We start from the raw sequence: 25,799 nt of genomic DNA on the forward strand, positions 1-25,799 counted from the left end.
CATGTTGCTTCTGGGACCTAGCTCTGACACCCCGCCCCCCGCACACTCAGCTGTCCTCTGCTCCTCCATCACTGGTGTCAGAAGTACAAATTCTCTGGCAAGGCCCACGAGGCCCTGGTAATGTGTCCTCTATGTGCCTCTCCTGGCTCACCACCCAAACCCCAGGTTTGCATAGCAATCTGCCCTCACCTGTGCTCCTTTGTTTTAGCCACTCCTACCGGGGCCTGCCCATCCCGAGATGCCCAGGCTCCCTCCACCCTAGTTCTGAGCCATCTCTCTCATGATGCAACACAATCCAATCTGCTTCTGAGCTCCCAGGAGCTCAAGGGTTTGTTCTGTAATCCATGCTTGCCTCGTTCAGTCTCCTTCCCCGGATCCAGCTTCTTGAAGGCACAGGCTACTTCTTAGATGTCTAGAGTCCTGGCCACAGCACCTGAGACTCAATATTAAACATATTTTGAATGGAAAATTCTACATAAGTTAGCATTGTGACATCTTTTAAATCTCTGTATACCAAAGTTTCCTGTAACAGGAATAACATCCTTACCCATAATTGCATAGAAGTTATAGCTTTTTTTTTTTTAAAGATTTTATTTATTTATTTGACAGAGAAAGATATAGCAAGAGAGGGAACACAAGTAAGGGGAGTGTGAGAGGGAGAAGCAGGCCTTCCGCTGAGCAGGGAGCCTGATGCCTGGCCCCATCCCAGGACCTGGGACCACGACCAGAGCCCAAGGCAGATGCTTAATGGCTGAGCTACCCAGGTGCCCCAAAGTTACAGCTTTTTAAATTATTGGGGGGGAAAATTGCTTTTGACTCCTCAGCAAAATGTTCTTTAAAAAAAAAAAATTTTAGTTTTTGAGAGAGAGAGAGTGAGCACAAGCAGTGGATGTGGAAGAGGGAGAGGGAGAAGCAGTTTCCCTGCTGAGTGGGGAGCCCGAACAACATGAGGCTCGATCCCAGGACACTGAGATCATGACCTGAGCTGACGTCAGATGCTTAACCGATGGAGCCACCCAGGCGCACCCCACCCCAGCAAAAGATTTTAAATAAACAGAACTGAGGTCTTAGATGTCAAGAATGAAATAGTAACTTAAAAAATCTTTAAAAGTGTAATCATATTTCTGTTATCACCAATTCTTCCATTAGTTGTCTAAATTTGGAGTTTCATTTTTAACTTTGTTCAATTTGTAACTTTAAATTTTGTTAATTTAAACTTTGTTAAATTTGTCAATTTGTATACCACGCCAACTTGCCTGTCCACTGACCACCGTACTTGAAGAATCAGCATCAAGGGCTGCATACTGGGGGAGGGAGAAGGGAGATTAATAGCCCACGAGTTCTCACAGATGGAGGAAACTGCCTCTGCAAAGAGAACCCGATAGAGACAGAGGGCGTGGAACCGAATCAACCAATAGGTAATGAGAAAAGAGGAAGGTGAGCAACAGGAATAAAAAGACCCAAAGTAATTGATACAGTATGTACAAATAGGATTGCTTTGCTGTGATTTGGTTTGATGCTTTTAATCCAGTTACTTTCTCAAATGTTACAAATTCTTTCAATATTGAATCTGTTTGTTTCACTAGATCAAGGACGTTAGTTTCAACAGACAGGAGTTATCGAATTTTTGGTCTGGAATTGGTTTGGATTACCCTTCAAGTACAAAATTGCTGTTACTGGCCAGCTGTGAGGAGGGCTGGTAATGTGAATTCTCTTCCCTGTGTTGGTGATGGGTGGCAGCCCCTGGCACTCCCTTTCACATTATCTACTGGGACTAACTGCAGGCATCTGAAGATAATGAGTTAAGGTTAGGAATATAGTCTGTGATGATGGAACACATTTTTTTCTTTGTGTGAGAAAGTACTAGCTTGTAACAGCATTAAATGGTAATTTTGCTCCATATTCTTAAAAAAAAAGTGCACAGATTTAAAAAAAATTATCTTGTAGGGCAGTATCCCAACATCAAGGGGGAAAGCCAAACACCCAGTGTTGAGGCAGGAGTACAGAAAGCAGGGGTGTGCCAGGGAGAGCGGAGGCCAGTACAGCCCTGAACGCTGTCACCAGAACAGCTGCTGTCCTAGAGCTGCAGGCATTCCTCGGGCCTCTTTTCCTCACTCCTTGTCCAGTTTCCAGGAAGATTTTACTTTTAAGGCGTTGAAAAGAAAAAGAAATTTGGCTCTGGAGTCAGGAAGCCCTAGGTTGGAATCCTGGCTCCGTCTGGCTGTGGGATCTTCTCAAAGTCACTATAAAATGTGGATAGTGAGGTCGATTTCCCAGCCTTGTCGGGAAAGACCTGAATGAAATGGCCCATGGCAACAATGGTGCCTAACACCTGGTACTGAGTGGGATTTGTCCCCTGGGAATGAGTGGAGTAGAAAATATTTCCAGAGCTCTCAGACTCCCCATGACAAGGTCAGGCCTATCCAAAGCAGTGAATGATAAGGCTTCCATCTCTCTTATTCTTCCCTTTTTTTCTTTTAACATATATTCCATTTGGGTCCTAAGCATGTAAGCAGGTATCACAGAATGGGAACAAGTAAGGAAACAGAAATATATTAAGTGAATGATATGTGAAACAATGCTGGGACTCACAAAGAGAAAACTGCTGCTTGGCTACACAAAAGAAGTAACATTAAAACATTTAAGAGACTTAACATAGGAATAAGCTATTTTAATCAAGCAAAACCAAATTTGTATTCATTATTTCTAAAAATAAAATTAGACTTTTCCAACCCTTAACATCTGCATTTAATAATATCTTCTAACCAAAATACAGATGCTAAAACAGCAAATCACAATATATCTTGTACAGCATACAGTATGTTCACTGTTTACACCTACTTTAATTCTAGTTGGTCGTTATGTACTCAATGCATACTGAAACATCACTCAGGATAAAGTTTTCACAATTAACAAAAAAAAAGTGACAAGGCTGTCTTAAAACGGCTCTGCTATAAATTGTATAGAATATACAGAATTACAAAGTCAAGTATTTTTTTATCAAAATATACACCCCTCCCTGAAACTAACACAAGCTATCAACATTTTGAACGAATAATACAATTATAGAAAATATTTGCAAAATTATTTTTTTCATGTATAAATATTCTGCCATATTTACTTTGGTCTAGAATTATCAGCATACAAGTCCACTTAGAAAATTTCCACATGTAAGGGCTGGGAGACATCACTACATGTAATAATTTTATATTTAGAGTTACCCCAAATTAAAATGACTGAAATACACAGTAATTCTCTTTGATTAATAATCTTAATTGGGATAAAACAAGTTAGTAGATCACAGAATTGCCTATTCAATATTCTAATTATCAATTCAGAAATGATTTTCATAAGCCCTTTGTGACTATCTCTTTTAACAAAACCCAAATGAATAGTACAGGTATACATATATACAATGTGTAAAATAAAGTTGAATTTGCTTGCATTTTCCCATTTCCTCTATTACATAATACTGTATGTAAGTGAAAGCAGATGAACAAAAGATAAATGCAGATGCAGTATTGGGGTTACTTAACAGCAAAATACTACTATATAAAAAGGTCAGCTCTGATCATGTCCTTCTCTGGGTGTTTAAACACTTTCTTGCCCACCCAAATCCATGTTAAGTCTTCTTCGTGGAGATATCACAATACTTGGAGAGAGGAACTGGAGTCCTTTGAACTACATCTTCATAATGGTGACCTTGAAACCTTGGATAACCTTGGGCTTCCATCTATCAAATCCCATGAACATGAATGGCCGTAGGTCGCCCTTAAGCCAGGTTCCGGATTCTGCTCACACTGGTGATCAAAGGGTAGGAATGTTTTCTCTCTCCCTTCTATCCTGGCAGCTTAAACGTAAGAACGATGAGTTCCAGCTTCCTAGAGCCTAGTCCACATGACAGAATATCCTACAGGGCAACTGGACTTTGAGGGCAATGCTAACGGTATGGGGCAGCATAAAAGAACATGAAAAAACTTAAGTGGGTTTTTAGCAAGGGAGCTGGATGTCTGCAAACATGAAGACAAGGCATCCGGCTTTGGGGATATGTTTCTGAATCATATAAATAAGTGATGGAATCTTATCACTCCGCATTCTCTCTCCCCACCCCCACCCCTAAAAAAGCAAAGCTACCCTTTGAGGCAAGGAAGGTCATTGTTTCCTCTCGCCCACTCAAGTCGTTAATGGGTGAGGTGGAGGTGTCTTCCTGATGTCCTTTTGTTTTATACTAGTGTACACTTGCGAAGCTAACGACTACAGGGATTAGGCTTTCTGTCGCTTTCAAGTGCCTGGGAACTCACCGCCATACTCATACTTTGCACTAAATCTCCTGGACACTCCTTCAGTGGAACAGGATGTGTCAGGTTTTACTTAAACCCTTGAGACTGATGAGGTCTGTCTGAAAAAGACCTCCCCATCCATGGCCTTGTGATGGATGGAAGACTGCAGGGAGTTTCAGAAGAATTTGACCCTTCTTTATTTTCTGAGTGAGGCCACTGCAAAGTAATATACAGCACAGGTAATCACAGAAGAGTTCTGGGAGGGCTCTCCCCCGCAGATAAGGCATGACCTATATTTTCTGCATCTGGAGGAGACCAGTTCTAGTAATAGCTCAGCCATAACTTCAAGGGAACGGCACTCCATCTAAAAGCATACATTATATGCTCTTAAATCAGATTCAAGATGCTTATTCTACTGATTTTTCCAACAGTTCCTCATTATTTGCAGATCTATTGCTTGTCATGAGAATTCTCTACAGGGGACATGGACAGTTAAAAGTCATAGTGATTTATATATGCACTTTACAAGGTTTGTGTTGCAGAAAAGTAGTTCTACATAATGAACGTCCTACTTAGGTTACTCAATTTCACACATATTTTCAGCTATAATATTAAATATTTCATATATATTCACTAATTTAAACAATTTTTTAAAGCACAAAAGCTGAATGGGAAAAATGACTATAATAGCTCATTTATCTTCTAACATATTTATGAAGATGATGTTTTCATGATATCTGACCCTCATTTTCTCCAGTGACTAAAGAGAGCTTAGCAGCCAGTTGCTATCAGCACTTACTAGAATGTTGTAAATTAGGCTAACATTAGACTCTTCCCCACCCCCCCACTGGCAGAAATACCACAGCTAAGAACTTCATAAACTTCCATAAGATTCTTGGGATAGTGGAGGATTCGGCTATTTCATTTTTGTGCACTTTGCATGAAGTTAATGCTAAAACCCAAAATAGATATTAGGATCCTTTTTCTGGAATTTTCACAAATGAGATTTTCTTTTTTACGTTTCACTCCTTATGACTGTTGTGTGAACAAAACTCAACAACAACAAAAAAAAAACCCACCAACAGAAGAAAACAGCTAACTAAAAACGAAACAAAAACACAACCCCAAAACAACACAGCCACCAACTTATATCTTTGAAGACTTTTCTAAGTATTGCCACTCAAAGGACATTTTCAACAATGGTTTGTACGTTATCCTTTTGGTCACTGTCTTCTGAGTTATGGACATGTGGGTTCTCCAGGGGGTCTGAGTTCTCCTGACACATGTCACTTTCCATTTTCTCCCGCTGACTTGGACTTTTGAACAAGTGTTTCTTCTGGTGCATTCCAAGGGCAGCAGCTGTTTTGCAAATTTTGGGGCACTGGAAGCAGGCATAGCCCTTCCCATCATGCTCCCAAATGTGCCTCTGCTCATGATTCCTTTTTGTGGAAAGGTACAAAAAGCTCTGGAAGCAGAACTGACAGCGGTAGCGCTTCTCACCTGTGTGGATCCTTTCGTGGATCTTGAGGGTCTCGTTGAGCGTGAATGCCTTGTTGCAGTACTGACAGATGAACTCCTTCACACCCAGGTGGATGCGTTCATGTTTCTGCAAGTTGCCCTGCACCGAGAAGCACCGCCCGCACGTCTTGCACTGGTACGGCTTCTCTCCGGTGTGACACCTCATGTGCATCTTGAGGGTGGACGGGCTCTGGAACTGCTTGGCGCAGAACTCACAGGCGTAAGGCCGAGCAGTGAGGTGCCGGTGGGGCCTCCCTTGGTTCCCGGCCCCTGAGGCTTTGTCCCCATCACAGAGCTCACACTGCAACTTGGGCATCTCCTTGGTTTCTTCTTCCTCAAAGGCCTTCTCCTGAGGAGCCTTCCCCACGGCACAGTCCAGTTCTGCCGGGTATCTGCACTTAGCACTTGGGCTCCTGTTTTCGTATTCTTTCTTCCAGTTGACCTTCCTCATCTTCCTCAGCTGTCTGGATTTCTTCTTGGGTTTGTAGTTGTAGTAAGGACGCCAGGGCTTGTCAGTGGAATCCTGGTCACTGGCGTCGTCAAACATCTCATTCATCTCCATACACTCGGACTGGCAGAGCCCGAGGGGGCTGTCTCTGTTGGTTTCTGGGTCACTCTCTGGCGGCAACGCCTCCTCCTCCATCTGGTACTTGGGTCTTCTTCCTCTTTTGTAGAACAGCTTGGATCCAAGGATGTGCCTTTTCACAATGGCCTCGTTTCCGATCTTCACTGTGATCTGGCAAAGGGGCGCGACATTGCTGTTTGTGGAGGTTCCGGGCAGAGCGGGCTTGGCAATGTAGGTTTCAATTTTACTGGTTTCCTTCGTATTTGCAGTTTTGCTCACCGACCCTCCAGGATCGGCCCCATACTTGGACTCCTCTGCTACTTCTGCCTTGTTACCAGGCATGGTTTTCTTTTTCTCCTTGATGCTCTTCGGTCGGCTGACCGTTCTGCTCACTTTGTCGGGCTCAGGTTTGCCGTCATCTTTCAGGGACTGGCTGACAGGCGGCTCAGAGGGGACGCGGGGGTTGCTGCTGGGCATGGCGGCCACAGCGTTGCTGTGCATTATCACTGATGAGAACTGGCTACTGTGCACGATGACCGAGGGTGCTGAGCCACCGTAGCTGATCACAGAGGCTGCGTTCTCGCTGCTGTTACTCAAAGATGGGACAGGTACGTCCCCGGCCGGGGTGTCAGAGCTGCCAGCATTCTCAGCAGAAGAGACGGACACCTCGGCAGAATAAAAGTTACTATCGAGGTCAACTTTCAGCGATTCCTCTCCCCATTTGGTCCCCTCTGTGTTCTGTACATTGGCAGAGGTGGGCACCTCCTGATGTACAGAAGTTTCCAAGGGGATGACTGGACTGTTGGTCAGGGTGTTGATGCGGTCCTGGAAATTCAGCGTCGGTAACTCAGAGCCATGTGGATTCTGAATAACATAGGGGCCAGAGGCAGACTCATTCATCTGACTGTTTTCTCGGGCACTTTCATAGGAGGAATTTCGGTAGCTTTTGTAAGGAGCCCTCTTGCATTTCATGGGCAGTAGCCTGTAAAGTTTATATGGATAGACACTAGGCTTCAGGCCTCCATTGGCTGTTTTTTTACTGATGGAAAGTCTATGATCTATGGCATGGAAAGACTTCTGATGATTCTTGAGAATATAGTAGGTCATGAAAGTTTCGAGGCAGAAAATGCACTGATAGCGCCTTTCTCCTGTGTGCCAAATTTCATGTCTTGTCCTGTACTCGGCCAATGCAAACACTTTGTTGCAGTAATGGCAGGGATAGGTTCTTCTCCACGAGTGAACATTTGCATGCCTTCGGAGGCTGGACAACGTCACATAACTCCGTTTGCACACAACACAGCTGTAGAGCATCTGCCCATTCACAAATTTAACCATGTGGTCTGTCTCTGGCAAGGTGCTGCCGGTACTGGAAAATTCGCCGATCCTGTTTTCAGACAACAGAGGTTCTGGTCCGGTGAATGAACTTCCATTCTGTCCAATAGTGGGGTAGTTTTCCAGAAAGCGCTGGTTTCCTCCAGGAATCGGCATGTGGCTGGAGCGCATACAAATCTGCTCGTGCCGGTCGAGCCTGTTCAGAGTGCTGAACTGCTTGTTGCAGTCCTTGCACACCAGCGGCTCCTGGGTTGGCTTGTGAAGCTGCATGTGGGCACTGAGCAGGGCACTACTGTCAAAGGATTTGGAACAACAGCTACAGTTGTACACAAGAGGGGGGACCTCTGCTGCGGGCGGCCCAGGAAGCTCCGAGGATTTATTTTCATCTTCCTTGGAAAAACGGGCATCTCCTTCGTTGCTGGGAGATTTTGAACAAGGCAGGATGGCAGCCGGCTGTGGACTTCTCTCCTGACGAACCTCTAAGCTGGTTACCGGAGGGGGTGGCATGTTGTCTGCAGCTGGGTCACAGTCCTGGGGTACGGAGACGGTCTTTGGCTTTCGGCACGTTTTCGGTTTTGCTGCAAGAGCTTCACAATTCTCTTTACCTGTCTTACCAGGGGAACTGCTGTCGTGTTCACGGACAGGTTGATTTCTGTAGGCCTCGGCCACGGAAGAAACGGCATACGAGTGCTCTGCGAGGGTGCGGACAGGCTCTGCCTCATGACACACGTCGGTCCTCTCCAGGCAGAGGCCTGTGGTTCTCATGGAGTCAGAGACCTTTTTGAAACTTGCCCGCAAGTCCAGTGGAGAAAACATGTTATTACTATTTTCTGTCTCGATGATGGAAAATGCATTGGTGATCCTCGGCCCATTGGTGATGGCGGGCTCTTCATGCCTCTTATCATTTTTTTCTTCTTTAACCACTCCCTTTTCAGTAATGCAGAATACATAGGGACCAGGGGAATTTGAGAAGTTGCGATCAGTAAGATCTTCCAGGAAGGATATTCCCAGCTTTTTTCCTGCAGCTGCAAGATCGGTGACTGTTTCCTGTCTCTTGACGACAACCGTGGAGCTATAGATATAATTAAGGATTTCAGTAAACACTTCAGCTTTGAGATCATCCAGTTCCAGGACATGGCTGGAAATACAGATCGTATGGCTCCAAAAGATATTTTTGAAGTACAGGCTTGAAGCAGCTAGGACATTGCTGTGGGCTTTAAATTTGGTGTCTTCCACAATAATAGTGACATCACATAAAATGCCCCGAATGCGCTGCTCATTTAAGATGGAGAGCACTGTGTCACTGTGCAAGTCATCCTTGAGGTCCCTGGAAAGGGACATGACTGTCATCTGAAACAAGAGGGGAGAGATAATCAGACATCCTTCCACCACAAGTAGTTTCTTTCTTTCCTTTTTTTTTTTTTAAGTTAGCTCTATGCCCAACATGGGGCTTGAACTCATGACCCTGAGATCAAGAGTTGCACACTCTACCAAATGAGCCAGCTAGGCACCCCAACAAGTAGTTTCTTTATTTCTAGATAATTTTCAATGCTTTTGAAACACTTTAAATAAAGGTTTTTATCTTATTCTGGTGTTACTTGCAAGACTTGGAGTCAACATTAGAAGCTAAATCTCGATCTCGCCCCAGCCTGTTTCTCATACCATTGTTAATAGTTGTTATAGTTGGAAATCCTCCCAGAACTCTTTCTCCAAAGCTGTAGCTATATATACATGTCCAAATTCGGGAGGGGGAGGGTTTCTCCCCCAAATGTTTAGGGTCCCGCTATCACTCAAGGCTGCTGCATTAAATTCTTAGAGCTGAGCAATGCCATGGTCCTGCCACAACCTCCCATCTTCACAGATAATCCTTATGATATGACCCAAACATGATTTATGAAGCAGGAAGAGGATGTATTTTTTTAAGAAGCCCTCCCTCAGTAAGCAGTACCTGATATAAAGGTCCTGCCTGCTCAGAGAAGAACTGGAGAAGCCATTCCCAATCTGTGGCTCTGAAAGGTATCTGGACGGAAAGCCTCCGTCTGCATGACCAAGTCTGACCACCAGGGGTACCCTGCCTCTCTGTGCTACTGGCCCTTCTCTAATTCTTTCTCCGATTTCCCTTTCAGGATCCCCAAAGGAGATTAGGGTTTTCAGAAACAACTCTGTGAGGTATTGAAGGCACACTAAAAAAGAAAAGAAATAACACACAAAACCAGGAGAGTATGTCTCTGAGTCTAGTGCTATCTCACTGTGATTTTGATGTGCAGACATCTCTACGAGATCTTGATTTCAATTCTTCTGAATATATACCCAGAAGTGAGACTGCTAGCTCATACAGTAGTTCGTTTTAATTTCTTAAGGAATCTCCATACTGTTTTCCATAGTAACTGTACCAATTCACATTCCACCAACAGTGCACAAGGGCTCCCTTTTCTGCAACCCTTCATAAACACTTGTTATCTCTTATCTTTTTGATTTTAGCCATTCTAATAGGTGTGAGGTGGTTATCTCATTGTTGTTTTGACTTGCATTTCCCTGATGATGAGTGATGTTGAGCATCTTTTCCTATGTCTGCCAGCTACCTTGTATGTCTTCTTTGGAAAAATGTCTATTCAGGTCCTCTGCCCATTTGTTAATTGGATTATTTGTGGGTTTGGGGTGTTGAGTTGTATAAATTATTTAAATATTTTGGATATTAACCCTTTATCGGATATATATAACTCTCCCATTTGGTAGGTTACCGTTTTGTTTTGTTGATAGTTTCCTTTGCTGAGTGAAAGCCTTTTATTTTTGTGAGTCCCAATAGTTGATTTGCCCAAGACATATCTAGAAAAATGTTTCTATGGCTGATGTCAGAGAAAAAATTGCCTGTGCTCTCTTCTAGGATTTTTATGGTTTCAGGTCTCACATTTAGGTCTTTAATCCATCTTAAGTTTATTTCTGTGTGTGGTATAAAAAAGTGGTCCCACTTCATTGTTTTGCATGTAGCTGTCCAGTTGTCCCACCATCAGTAATTTACCCAAAGAAAATGAAAACACTAATTTGGGAAGATATATGCACCCCTATGTTTATGGCAGTACTATTTACAACACCCAAGATACGGAAGCAGCCCACATGTCCACTGACAGACGAATAGATAAAACAGATGTGATACACACACACATAGACACCCCCCACAGGAATATTACTCAGCCATAAAAAAGAATGTTGCCATTGCAACAACATCGATGGATTGAAAGGGTATGATGCTAAGTGAAATAAGGCAGAGAAAACAAATGCCATATGATTTTACTCACATGTGGAATTTAAGAAATAAAGCAAGTGAACAAAGGGGGAAAAAAGAGACAAAAACCAGATGCTTAAGTACTGAGAACAAACTGATGGTTACCAGAAGGGAGGTGGCTGGGAGGAGGGGTGAACTACATAAAGGGAATCAAGCATATATTTATTGTGGGGAAGACTGAGCAATGTATTAAACTCTTCAATCATTATATGCTTGAAACTAATATAACACTGTATATTAATTATATTTCAATAAAAAATACTGAGTCTAGTCACATGTTCTTCAATTAGCACAATTTAAAGGCACTGTGGCTCTTGTTCTGGTTCAAGGGTCTTATCTCTGTTCTTCCCAGAGCCTAATTCTTCTTCTTCTTTCTATATATTTTATACCATAAGCCCGGGATGCTCAGAGCCTACCAACTAATATTTTAATGAGGGATAGAATATTAAGATTATATATATATATATAGTTATGTATATATTTATAAACATATATTTATATATAATATCAATCTTCTATAAGAAATACATGGTACATAGGGACTAAGACACAAAAATTAAAACTTAACCTTAATGCATGCACTATGTTCAATGTATTTTGTCCTCTTCCACTGTCTCTCAATTAAAAAATGTTAATGACAGGGACGCCTGGGTGGCTCAGTTGGTTAAGCAGCTGCCTTCGGCTCAGGTCATGATCCCAGCGTCCTGGGATCGAGTCCCACATCGGGCTTCTTGCTCTGCAGGGTGCCTGCTTCTCCCTCTGACTCTGCCTGCCACGCTGCCTGTGCTCACTCTTGCTCTCTCTCTCTCTGACAAATAAATAAATAAAATCTTAAAAAAAAAAAAATGTTAATGACAACTCACTAAACTAATTTCACTATACACTAACAGATCACTCCCTCAGCTAAAACCAAAAATCTCCCTCTGGTCTAAAGGCCATACTGAGCAGCTATTCAGCGAGCCTTTCTCTCTTGCCAAGTGATGTCGGGAAAGTGGCAGAGCTTGAAGATACCTCTTTGGCTCCCAGTGGCAAGGTCTTCCAAGCACGGGAGCCCTACCTTTAACCTGTGGCATTCATTCAGTTGTGGAGACCAGATGGCCACAGAATGAATTTCTTTTTACCCTTTTCTGAAGCTATTATAATTGTGCCTATTATGTTATTTAGTGTCCTTTATACTTTAGGATCCATTTGATTAACTCTTTGATCTCATCTAGCCACAGGAAAAACTACATTATTACTAACAAATTCTTCTGTTCCCAAGACAAAGAAGCTTCGAACTCTCAACATCACTGGTTGTAGCCATTGTTACCCTGGGTTTCTAGTGTGACTATTGTCTCATTTTCTTTATGAAACATTACCTCTTCTGCTCTTATTTACCCTGCCTATAGTTTTTCTATGAATCTTTCCTAGAAGTGTGAAGGAGTTATGTCTAGGAATAAAAAGGAATTGAATGAATTGGAATCTACAGCTTCCTCTACACCCCTGAATAGACAGCGGGACTCTGTCCTTCACTGGTTATATAGATCAATAACATTGATCAATGACATTGATCTATAACCAGTGGCTTTGGCTGGTGCCTCTTTTACCCCCTTGGGGTCTCTGCTCTGGGCCCCTGTAGAATCTACTTTTTCTCCTAACTCATTTATTCTCATCTGTTTGGGTTTTCTGAAGCCCGTACATTATTTTCATTCTTTATCCAGCTGACTGGGTAGTTCCAGATCTGGCAAAAGACATACTATGGTTTTAAATGGTGGTTTCCATCTTGGCTTAGTTCCATGCTGACATCTATTTTGTCCTTCCACCTCAAAACTACTGCTTCTTCCAAAACACTCCAGTTCACAGCACTCTGAAACTCCCACGAGGCCCCACCTCCACTTGGGGAACAGTATTTCACATCAGGCTAATACTTTGAGGTGCTCAAAGATAAGCCCCACCCACTTCTCTAGGATGGCGTGATTCTTCGCTTAGATTGTTCTGTTAGGAGGGTTAGTGAAAGGCTAACTGTTAACATTAGAATATCTTAATCACACTCACAGAATAACACATAGAAAAGGAAGTATCATTTTATATGTCATTAGAACATCCTCCTAACTTTGGAATATCCAAGTATGACACTGTTCAAAAGGGGGACTATCTACCATTGTGTGGCAGGAATCCTTTTAAAAGCGTAGTGACTTTGTAGCACTTTGATGTGCCTTTTTGGCACATACATAAAAACTTCATCCTTGTGTCAATTCTACCCAGCACATATGTTAATGCCTAACACGGTCAGACACAGGGCTCAGAGCTGGAGAAACTGAAGCATGTGAGACAAGTCTGTCCTCAAGGAGCTCAGAGTCGAGGAGAAGAATGAGAACTGTCAACTAATAATTGGACTCTATAATGGTAGGCCTTATACTAAAGGTATGTATCAAGTATTAAACGATGAAGTGCCAACTTATTATTTATAGGGGCCCTGGAAAGCTTGACATCAATCAATAAGTAAAACAGGGTTGTGGGGGAGGCATTCTAAGCAGAAGGAACACCGTGGGCAAAGCAAATGCAAAATGATAAAAGGGTGGACTGCACTCAGGGACTGGGAAGTGGGTCTGTGTGATGGCAGGAGAGGGTGTGCACACTGCTCTGTCCCCGATGTCCTCAGCAATGCCAGGCATCAGTACCTTAATGCTGAATGACAGGGGCCAGGGAAGGAAGTGTCAGACCAGATCCCAAAAGCTCTAAAGTAATCCTAACAGTAAATTTTATATTGCAGGTTAAGAGGAAACCACTGAAAGTCATAACCAGATTTGAGCTGAAACAAACACACACCCGACTGCTCAGACTGCAGTGTGCGGGAAGGATCAGAGGGAGAGGCCAGCTGGCCATCCATGGTCCAGCTGAGAAGCTGCCCATCTGCCCGGATGGAGCATGGGGTGGTGGCATGTACATGGCCCCACCCCAGCTATGTGGGACGGGGGGCTGGTATCTAAACTCAAAATAGGCTTTCATTTCCTCTACCAATATCTATGGAACAACTGTTAAGTATAAAGCATCAGGCTAAATGTTACAGGTAGACAAGAGTTCATTCTTCCTTTGAACATTTGAACAGATGCTTCCTGAATACGTACTCTGTGCTTTGAGACAGTAGTTCCCAACCCTGGCTATGCATCGAAATGACCTGGGAAGCTTTAGAATAGTACAAGTTTATAGATTTTCCTCTCCCCTCCTCCCAAAGAAATTCTGGTTTAGAACAGCCAGGCCCAGACTCTGGAATCCATATGCATTTTTATATTTATATATATTTAGTAAATAAAGAATACATTCATGTGATACCAAATTCAAAAGACACAACAAGTTTCCTATCTTGTCTCAGAAGCTCTTCAAAGTAGGTTTTTGCTTTGTTTTGTTTTGTTTTGTTTTTAAGCAGGCTCTACACCCAGCATGGAGCCCAACACAGGGCTTGAACTCACCAATCTGAGATCAAGACCTGAGCTGAGATCAGGAGTCAGACACTTAAACAACTGAGCTGCCCAGGTGCCTCAAGTAGTTTTTATCAACCAGCTAGAACCAGGCCCAGGCAGTGACAATAAAACCCCATTGCCATAAAAGAAATAAAAATTCTGCCTTCAAAGTTTTGTGGTATAGCAAGGGAAGTAAGATGTGATTATGAAACGCCACATAACACAGTTACACAATAAGTGTGTGGGATCCTGCAGACAGGTAGGAAGGTGAAGAGAACACAGTGGGAGTTCTGGGGAGGAGCTTGGGAGTGGGGGTGACGGAAGGCATAGGGAGGAGCACAGCAAAGCTCTTTAGGAGGAAGCACCATTTACTAGATCTTGAGGGCAGAATTTAGCTCTGCAGATAGAAACAAAAGGGGGAAAGAGAATTTCACTCAGAAGGAGGCACAGAGTTCATGCCCTCAAGAACTTTATAATCCAAGAGTCAGTGTAAGAGTTTAAAACAGAGTCCTGGGGTGCCTGGGTGGCTCAGTGGGTTAAGTCTCTGCCTTTGGCTCAGGTCATGATCTCATGGTCCTGGGATTGAGCCTTGCATTGGGCTCCCTGCTCAGCGGGAGGGTGCTTCCCTCTCTCTACCTGTCTCTCTGCCTACTGATCTCTCTCTCTGTCAAATAAATAAAATCTTTAAAAAATAAATAAATAAAGAGTCCCGATCTGCAAATGCAGACTGGAGAAGCTGCGGAAGTTGCTGAAGATGTACATTGACTTCTTTCAAACTCTAGGACCCAGTTCTCCAGGCTACCAGAGCCTGCCACGTGAACTGCCTCCCCGACCATAGTCACCTGTTCATCTCAGAAGCTGCTACAGCTAGAAGCCACATCCTATGCATCCAAAGGGCAATTGAGAAATGAGTCTGAAATCTGCAGACCAGAGAACTGCAGGCAAATCTGGTTCCCACAGGTTTTGTCTGGCCAACAACCTTTCTTTGGAACTGTGTTTCTGAAAAACTGGTCTAATGTTGAAAAGAGTAAGATTTAACATAAAATCAAGGTATCTTTTCTTGAACAGTAAGATTGGGAAACAATGGTTGTTGCCTGCCTGGCCAGAAGGAGGGGTGCCTGGTAGCTGTGTCCCCTCATCACGGTCACCTGTAGTCACATGCTGCTGACCCAGGCATTTACCGCCAAGTGGCTTCTCTCTGTCACATGACCGGCTTGGCCACTTTAGCTGGTTTCCTCTGTTACGACTGATAAGAACAACACGTGAAATAACATTAGACCCACAGATCTTATCAAACATACTTACTTTAAAGATATCTCCAAAATTAAAATTAAGACTTATAAATGAGCTTTTGTGTGTTGGGGGGCAGTCATCCTCAGCAAAAATGTATTCTTGACTTAAAAAAGTTAAAGTGACCCCCTCTACTATATTTCTTTACAGAGAGTAACTTAATACTGAAGCTTTAGGAGTTTTTGCCAATGGAAAGCCCATGAAAGACCTCAGAAAAATAAATATAAAATGGGAGGATGAGATTTAATTCACATGTAACTTTCTAAAGCAAGTTTCATGCAATAAACTCACTATTCTCAGTAATATCACCACGACAGAATAGATAAGCATGAAAAGGGCGAATAAAAATGTTACAGATGCAAAAATTTTTATGGGCCTAAATTTCTTTTAAAATAATTTGTAATTAGGTTATAGTGGTTGCCTGACTTATGTTACTATTTCCTCAGTTTGTATTTAAGCTATAAATAGCCTTTAACATATACCTTCTAACCACATCAATACACATATGCATGTATTCACATGTATGTACAAATAAATGTGTGACTTTATAAATACATGAGCATATGCTATATAAAAATATTTACAGTCACACATTTAATGATAACGAAATATATATTTGTAAAAATACAGGGTGAACACATAATTCAGCATCTAAAACAGGACACTTTAGAGAGAAAAGGGATGCAACTAACAACCATGCCAGAGAAACAGGTACATACTGGTTCAATACAAGGGGAAATAGAATGAATGGTCATCCTCTCTTTATTTATATATATACACACAAAGATATATAGATATTTATATATAAAATCTGTATATATACATGTACAAAATATAAATCTCTAGTATAAAATTCCATATTATAATTTTAAGTACATATGTGTATATTTACATAAAATGTATTTAAAAAGTAAGTGCTTTTAAGAATTTTATAAATATATGATAAGCATTTTATATAAATGCCATTGGGAAATTCACATATTTAGTTAATTCATATATTTAGGATCTTCTGCTGCTTTTGTCTCCTGTCATACTCCAACCTTCCCTAATAAACACACAAACATTTAATGCAAAGGTAGGCATTTAAATAAGATACTTCTGATGATTAAATTACCTTTTCTTCACTAGCTTTTATTTATTTTTTAAAAATATTTTATTTATTTGACAGAGAGATCACAAGTAGGCAGAGAGGCAGGCAGAGAGAGAGGAAGGGAAGCAGGCTCCCTGCTGAGCAGAGAGCCTGATGTGGGGCTTGATCCCAGGACCCTGAGACCATGACCTGAGCTGAAGGCAGAGGCTTAACCCACTGAGCCACCCAGGCACCCCTCTTCACTAGCTTTTAGAATGAACTAGCTTTAAAAAAATAAAATACGGGAGCCTGGTGGTACAGTCAGTTAAGCATCCATCTCTTCATTCCGGCTTAGGTGCTAATCTCAGGGTGGTGAAATGAGCCCTGAGTCAGGCTCATTTCTGTGCTCAGTGCAGAGTCTGTTTTGGTTTCTCTCCCTCTCCATCTGCCCTTCCTCCATGTACTCTCACTCTTTCTCTAAAATAAATAAATCTTTAAAAAATAAGTCTATGCTCATGGTGAAATATTCAAACAGTAGAGAAGTGTATTAAGGTACCAAGCAGAATCCCCTCCTCTAACCTAGTCTCCCCTCCCCCACACCACTGCACCCACTAACATGCACAGCTTGCATACTCCCTACCACTACCACAGATACCTTTTCCCTAACTTTGGAAGATTTTGTAAATTACATCTGTACAAAAGCTCTAGGAGAAAGATGGTATTTCCTCTTGAGTTTCTTCTAACCTAACCTCTATCTTCTCTGCTTGGCAATTCCTTAACCTTACTCATCCCAGCAGTGTCCGTCCTCTGGAATTTCTGGATTTGGGCTCCTACCTTTATTATAACATGTGTTATAACATTATGTACGGTTATGCATTTGTTCACGTTTATACCATTCCCTGCTTGATCCTAGAATGCGGGGTCAATCTAACCCATCTTTGTTCTCCTGACATTATGGGATACAGTATATCGTTGATGTTGACAGGGAGCGAGAGGAACTGCCCCCTCAGACCCTGGGCAGCAAATGGCTTAAATTATACATTGTGCTTAGAAAAGTTCCTGATTTAAAGCTTTAAAAATGAGAGCTAGATGAACCCAAGTTCTACTCTACAGAGAGTAAAATGAACAAAGTTAAAGCTCTGCCTTTGGCTCAGGTCATGGTCTCACAGTCCTGGGAATGAGCCCTACAACAGGCTCCCTGCTCAGCGGGGAGCCTGCTTCCCTCTCTCTGCCTGTCTTTCTGCCTTTTTTTTCTTTTATTAGAAAAATAAAATGAATTCCTGTTGATTTTTTCTCTAGTTCCCTTCTAAGCTGGCAATTCTCAAAGCATTTCATGGACCGTGAGTCTCAAAAGACCCTTTCATCAGGCTCATGAGGGCAAAACAATTTTCATAATAACAAGAAGATGTCATTTGCCTTTCGTCCCCCACCATGCTAACATGTACATCAACTGTTCAAAAGCAACAAGGGGTAAAAGAGCTGATGCTGCAGCAAACAGTGAGCCAGTAATACCCAGATGAAAAAGTAAAAATTATTAATTTTACTAGATCTTTTGACTATTGCATATACACATTTTTACCATTCTGTGTGATAAAATGGGAGGCACATACAAAACACTAGCAGTGCATATTGACAAAACAATGACTGCCTTAAGGAAAAGCACTTGGGTGGTTCTTGGAGTTGTGAGTTAAATCAGCCAACTTTTTTTCATGGAACATCATTTTTACGCAAAAAAATGAATGACAAACTATGGTTATTTGGATGTGGACATCTGGGCAAACATACACTTGAAAATGAATTAAGTGTGCCTGTCATTTCTTTCTTTTCTTTTCTTTTTTTTTTTAAAGATTTATTTATTTTACAGAGAGAGAGCGAGAGAAAGTGTGAGCAGGGGGAGGGGCTAAAGGAGAGGGAGAGAGAGAATCTCAAGTAGACTCCCTGCTGTGTGTGCAACATGGGGCTTAATCCCATGACCCTGAGATCATGACCTTCCTGAAATCAAGAGTCAGATGCTTAACCAACTGAGCCATCCAGGCACCCCTCAAGGAAGTAGTCATTTTATTGCCAGTAATAAAAATTCAACTTTCAGGGAAATTACTATTTTGGAAAACTTGGTATTTAACATAAAGTTTGGTATCCACCACCATGAGCTCTATGCTTCTCAATACATAATGATTTTTCTAATGAGATTAGTGATAATGTTAAAGAATGTGATTTTTGGATGGCATGCAATGAGTCTGGAAGACTGGTACAGTTCAGGGAACTAATATTTTCTGAATAACCAATGCTTATTGTTACAAAAAAACCATGCACGGGCTAAAAGGTGAAAGGAATATCAATAGATTCAAATGTGACACAGTATGGAAAGTTCATTCCTATGGTTTCAAGTCCCATGTTATGACTAACCTTTAAAAAACCACCTACCTGTCAAGTTTTGGTTTAGTATTAAAGAATATCCACAAGTAACTGAAAAAGCAATTAGATAACTTCTCCCCTTTCCAACAACCTGTTTGTTATGAGGCTAGGTTTTCTTTACATACTTCAACTACAACATACTTGCCCCTGAATTCAAAGCTGACTGGAAAATCTAGCTATCTTTCTATCAAGCTAAACATTACATATTTGCCACTGTTCTCAATATATTTTTTACCATAGAAGACAGTTATTTTTAAAATAAGTTTTTTATCATGTAACTAGGTTTACTGTAGTCACTTTTCACGAGTTAATTGTTTAAGTTCTCCTTTTAAATTCTGAATATGGCAAAGGCTGATAGATTTCTAACTCTGATAAGCAAAAGTTCTTTGGGTCCTCAATGATTTACAAGAGTGTAAGGGGGTCCTGGCACCAACAAGTTTGAGAAATGCTGTCCTTTTTTTTTTTTTTTTTTTAAGATTTTATTTGTCAGAGAGAGAGAGCGAGCGAGAGCGCGAGCGCACAGCAGGCATAGTGGCAGGCAGAGGGAAAAGCAGGCTCCCCGCTGAGCAAGGAGCCTGATGCAGGATTCCATCGCACCTGAGCCAAAGGCTGCAGCTTAATAGACTGAGCCACCAGGCATCCCAAGAAACACTGTTCTAACTTACAAGAAAACGTTCAAAATGATTGTTAAAGATATTATTAAAAATTTTTCTACTCAAAATAAATCAGATCTAGGCTTAAAAGAACTAGGGACACAGAAGATGAAAATATGGTAAAATATGAAGCAGAAATCCCCAGGAGAAGGAGAGGCCAAGGGACAGAGAAACACGAACATACCCACAATCACACAGATACACATTCTATAGCTATCTTTAATAGCCCAAGCCTGACGTGGTTACTAACCATCTCTGGAGTCTGAGCATCGTTGAAAAATCAGGGGGACCAACAGTCCCTCGACACTCTCCATACTCAGGTGAAAATTGTTCCTTGATTTGCAGGACCTCTGCCTCTCTTCTGTTTGAACAATCTAGCACTTCTTGTATTCCTGCCTTCCAGATCTCAAGGGTTAGCTTGGTCCCAGCATTCTGTGTGCTCATACGATTCTATCCATTCCATTCATCTATCAAATTAGTTCCCTCACCATCGGATCCTGGAGACTGCTTTTAGGGACCAGTCCACTCACTCTGCAAATGAACTTGAAAAAAGGGAAATAATTCTTAGCTATGATCTGAGCAACTAACTCCCTGTATTTCCAGCATAATTAAATCTTCCCTCCCCAAACAGTCAAGGCAACTTTACTGAAATACACAGAAGTCAAAAAACGTAAAGTGAGAGTTTCCATATAAATTTTAACTCTCACAGTGCAAAGAAAAAAATCTTGGAAAACTTCTTTAAGTTATTAATCAACAACATATCTATCATGTAGAACTTTATAGGGCTTGCTAATAAAATTTGGTGTAATTTTATTAGTACATCTCTAAGACCCGACAGAGAGTGAAGTAATGCTACCTTGAGTAAGGCCACTCTCCTGGGCCAGACTGAGGCCTGTTCTTCTAAATCTTCTTCTGATCAGAAGCATAGGCCAAGCGCCCTCTAGTAGCCCACCCGCTACTTAATTCCTAACGTACGTAACAACAAAACTGAATCAACACAGCAACTTTCGCTTCTCTCTACTGCATGTTGTCTTCTATAAAAAGAAACTTAGAAATAAAACCCAACTTAAAAAGAACACACTATATTAGGATATTGACCTGCAATCCTGCAAAACGTCAAACACACAGTCCATTTTGGGGCAGTGTGCAGCCCATATCGAAGCAGAAGCTGCAAGTCCCAGCAGAAAGTGTGCCAACAGAGCACAAGGCTTCAGCAATCCTGCTCCCTCATCCTACCCGCATCTTTGCAGCACACTTTCTTGCAGTCATGTTGGGGGACTACGTCAGACCTCCTCACGTGACAAGGTGTCAGAAATACACATATCGGATCTCAAACAAAGATTACACAACAGAAGCCCTTTGTATAGTTTTGTCTAGGAAAAGGAAAATCCTCTTGATTTCTCTTCTAAATGCAGTCCCAAGGGGGGAAGAGAAGAGCTGCATTTATCAGATTCAGATGCACTGAAACCCTCAGCTTGGAGAAGGCATCGTAAGGGCAAGGGAAATTTGTGTCTTCAATGGGAATTCAAGCCGCTCAAAAGGCTGACATCAGAAAGCTGCCAGGGTGTATCTGACAGAGGGAGGTTGGCTTGAACAACCTTACTTGAATATATTACTTTGAAAAGGTAAACATTTGGGCTCTAGACTTGTAGTTGCGTGCATATTGATTGTAAGAACGAGTTATTATCAGATTCATGAGTGATGCAATGGGCTCAGTTAAATATTTCAAGCTGCTTGTTTGGAAAGATGAAAGGGGGAAAAGGTCCTTGGCTTCTCTCTCTCTTTTTCAAACACAACAGTGTTTCAGGGTAGCCCATGTACCTTAGGTTCATCTCAGGATCGAGCATGCCCACATACCTGCTTGCTTAAGAAACCCAGCCAACAGGCTCAAGTGTTTATCTCTGAAGCCCTCCAGTGCTGTGTTCGTTCCTCATCTCAGCCAAGCTCCGCTGACACTCAGAGTTCTGAGCATGGAAGGCATTTTTTTTTTTTTTAAAGATTTTATTTATTTACTTGAGAGAGAAACAGTGAGAGAGAGCATTAACGAGGAGAAGATCAGAGAGAGAAGCAGACTCCCCATGGAGCTGGGAGCCTGATGTGGGACTTGATCTCGGGACTCCAGGATCATGACCTGAGCCGAAGGCAGTCGTCCAACCAACTGAGCCACCCAGGCGTCCCATGGAAGGCATTTTTAATATGAATGCTGGGGGAGACCGAGTTACCAAAATGACCAGGGACAGGGTTCCTGTCCTCTGAAATGTCTCAGTATGGGGCGAGTTTATCATCAAGAGTTGCTTTCAAAAACCAAATATCATTTTCTTGTGAACCTAAAGGGCCAACTGATGTAATGGCCCTGTTCCTCTCAATGAACTGCTTCTTCTTGGGAAGGGCAGAGGGAAGAACGGTCAGATAGTCTGGCTACTGAACAAGAATGGCTCTCCGGCCAGTCAGAAGGATGGGCCATCCTGAAACAGACGGAACACCAACTGCGGCTTTGGCCTTAAACTATCTAAGCCCACCTCCCCATGGCACCCTCCCTCTCCAGGCCCTGCTCCCTCCGTACCCCAGTTTTCTGAGGACTACCACACGACAAGGAATCACAGTTTACACCACTGGTTCTGTCTGGATGAGCCAGGAACTGGGCAGGGAGGAGTGAGGGGCACAGCACACACAGTGCAAAGAACAGTGCTTGGCACACAGTGGGGTTCAGTGAGAGCGGGCTGGAACCAGCTGGAGGACTGACCGTGTCCTGCTCAGCTGGTAGCTTTGGCGAGAACTGCTTATGTAGTCCATGCTTCATGCGGTACATGGGAACGATCTTTTAAAAACACAAATGAGATCAAGCCAATCCCTGCGTAAAACCCTTCACTGGCTTTCCCCTTAAGTCAGCACAAAATCCAGACCCTTCACTGTGGGGGCCCGGTGTGATCCACAGGCCCTCTCCACTCTCTCTCGACTTGCCCACTCCCTTCCATCCCACTCTCCGTGCTCAGCACATAGGTCTCCCTTTGCTTACTCCACCTGCCTAATGCCTTCCGGCCCTGGGATCTTTACACGCACCAACCCCCTACTGGCGGTGGCTGGCTCTCATGCTACAGGCCCAGCTCAGATGTCATCCTGGAAGGACCACCCCCTCTGTCTTTGATCCTGCTTTCATTGCCCTCACCATGCCTGGTTTTCCTTCATACTACCTATCACAACCTGCCATTACCACGTGTTTGTGCCTGCCTGTTCACTGTGCACTCTGCCCACCAGGAGGTAGGCTGCAGGAGGCTAAAGGATCTCATCCACCCTGTTTACTGCTACAGGATGCAGCACATGGTGGGCACTTGGGAAATGTTTGTTGAAATGACTAGTGCTGTGGCCATGCACAAAAAATAGAAATGAGACTTACCCTGATTAAAAGAGCAAGCTTCCCCTCTCCCCTGCACTCCCCGTGTCCTGCACCCTGCTCTGCTTTTTTCTTTTCCATAGTACCCACAGCACTCCAATATACTACACAATTTACTCCTTTATTGCTTACTGTCCATCTGCCTGCTCCAACTGAAGTCTCACAAGGGCAGTCATCTTTGATACTCTTCCCTTCCCTGATGTAGCTACAGCACCTAGAAGAGAGCCTGACACACAGTAGGTCCTTAATATTCATTTACTAAATACACACTCCATCCTGTAAATAGTACATTTCTAAATCAATATCAGACATGGATAGGTAGATACGGGCATCATACATATTGTCATCACAATTTGCAGCTGTTTGAATCTCCCCAATCAATTTAGAATAAAATTGCTTTTATCTGATGTACTTCTGGTTGTGAAGCACTTCACATATTAATTCTTTTAATCCCCTTCACCATCCTGTGCAGCAGGCACATAAAGTGGGGATAGTACCATACCCTCACAGGGTTAAGAGAATGAACAGAGCCTGTGCTGGGTATATGGAAGTTGGTATTACATAGTCTGCATCCTGACAAGTGCCACCTTGCAGGAGAGCTATAACTGCTGACGGCGGCACACAGCCCAGTCCCCCACACTCCGTGGCCTCGCGGGCATGTGCACGCACAGCAGGAGGGAAGACAGAGCGGGTGACCTGATCTAGCCACACAGAACTGCCCTGCATGGAGTGCAAAGAGCAGACTTACTGTAGAGGGTCACCCATGCAGAAGCCCACAGCAGGAACAGACTCAGGCTGAGATTAAAGAGCTAGCCCACAGGGGGCAGCCACCCTAAGTCAGCAGAATGTGTCTGAGTGGTCCTTGGGGAAGGGTCAAAGAGGCTGGGAGTGAAGGCAAGTAGACCCCCTGCCCTAGGCAGCTGGCCCCAGGGCAACCTGAACACTGCTAGGGACTGGGCCTGGACTCTTCAAGGCCAGCTGGGTTGACAGTGGTGTGCAGGAGGCGCTCTCTAGGTGCCCCCTAAACACACACAACACAGTCAGCCACAGTGTCTGCCCCACCCCCACCCAGAACTGATTAAACACCCAACACCCACGTTCGCACTTTAAAATTTTAGTATTAAAAAAATGATTTTTAAAGTCTATTACTGATTCAATTCAGTCTAAGCACTCAGAACACAAAGACCAAGGATTTCTTAATCTCAAGTGTATGCATCAGGAAAATGGGTTTTTCTTCACCTCCCCTCCCCCCAACGAGTATTTAGATTTACCCTCTCTGGGGATGACGCAGGCTTCAGGGGTCAGGAAGCTCAGGCTGGAGCCCTGTCCATCAGGGTACGGCACAAGAGTAATGAGTATGAAGCCTCAGGAGGCACCACAGAAAGATCTCCAGGGGAGGGCCAACTTTGGGTGTGAGCTGTCTCCATGACAGACGGCAGTCTCCCCACAAACACAGAACGGAGACGTGGCCAGTGAGCCTCATTAAAACCCTAAGTCCAAATTCCAGTATCTTCACCAAGGCTTATAAAGTCCTCTGCGACTTAACCCCATTTCCTGATACTCTAATTGGCATCAGCCTTCCTTCTGCTCCTTGAATATGCCTAGGATCTTCCTATCTCTGGGTCTCTGGACATGCTGCTCCTGCAACCCAGGAAGCAGCCTACTCTTACCTCCATCCAACAACCCTTTCCCCCTCAATTAGGTTCATCTGTCATATATTCTCAGCATACTTTTCTTTCATAGTACTCATTATGATTGTAATTTAGTATTGACAAATGAGTGCCTTTACCACAAGAGTATAAATTCTGTAAGGGATAAGACTGTTTCACCAGTATCTCTAGCTCCCAGCACTCTTCTTGGCACATAACAGGTGCTAATAAACCTTTATTAAATGAATGCAAAAACAAAAAGCACCCAAACACCAAGCCATCTACAGCCCACAATACCAGGCACTGTTACCAAGCTTTCTGGATCCAGCATTAGGTCAATGCAAACTGCCCTATTTGTCACCTATGCTTTGTTGAACATAAAGCCAGGAGGCTGTTCTGACATGGTATAAGGAAACACAGAGACAGAGAGACACACACACACACACACACACACACACACCAACACTGAGGGCCATCTACTGTCCACAAAGTTGTCACTGCTCAAACAAGTTAAAACACTGAAACACAGCCTCGAAACACTGAAGAATAGCTTACTATTACTGCTTTGGCTCAAAGGAAGGAAAAGAGCAATACTTCCGGCTCTACCGGTATGCTTTGTTCTGTTTAGAACAACAGGCCCCAAATGGAGTCACTTATGCTAAGCCCCATGTCCTCAAAATGAAACATAACTTAGTTTGGCTTTCCCAGAAATGGAATCTTAAACCAATCAGGAATCAACCGATCAGCATTGTAAGTAATCTGCCCCATGATGCCCTGCTGTCCCATATAAGGAAAGTAACCTCGCAATAACCAATCTGCCTTTTGCCCAGTATAACTTCCTTATTTTGCTCCCGTCTGCCTATAAAATCTTTTGCCTTGCATAGCTCTTTGGTGCTCCTTTTTATCTGCTACGT

At 42.9% G+C, this 25,799-nt stretch overlaps 1 protein-coding gene across 10 annotated transcripts in view; it reads right to left on the reverse strand.

The window, feature by feature from the left end:
* Positions 1-4,664: 4,664 nt before the first annotated feature.
* Positions 4,665-25,799, reverse strand: part of ZBTB38 (zinc finger and BTB domain containing 38) — a 121,022-nt gene continuing 99,887 nt past the window's right edge. For 8 of the 10 annotated variants that reach the window (XM_059163917.1, XM_059163918.1, XM_059163914.1 and 5 more), the window contains one exon: positions 4,665-9,045. In XM_059163917.1, the coding sequence (XP_059019900.1) occupies positions 5,461-9,045 (3,585 nt within the window). In that variant the 3' untranslated portion in view covers positions 4,665-5,460. Of the gene's footprint in view, positions 9,046-23,368; positions 23,463-25,799 lie in introns of all 10 variants that reach the window. The other 2 variants (XM_059163923.1, XM_059163924.1) reach the window with 1 other exon arrangement.

This window comes from Mustela lutreola, chromosome 2 (genome assembly GCF_030435805.1).
Source record: "Mustela lutreola isolate mMusLut2 chromosome 2, mMusLut2.pri, whole genome shotgun sequence".
Taxonomy (NCBI): Eukaryota; Metazoa; Chordata; class Mammalia; order Carnivora; family Mustelidae; genus Mustela; species Mustela lutreola.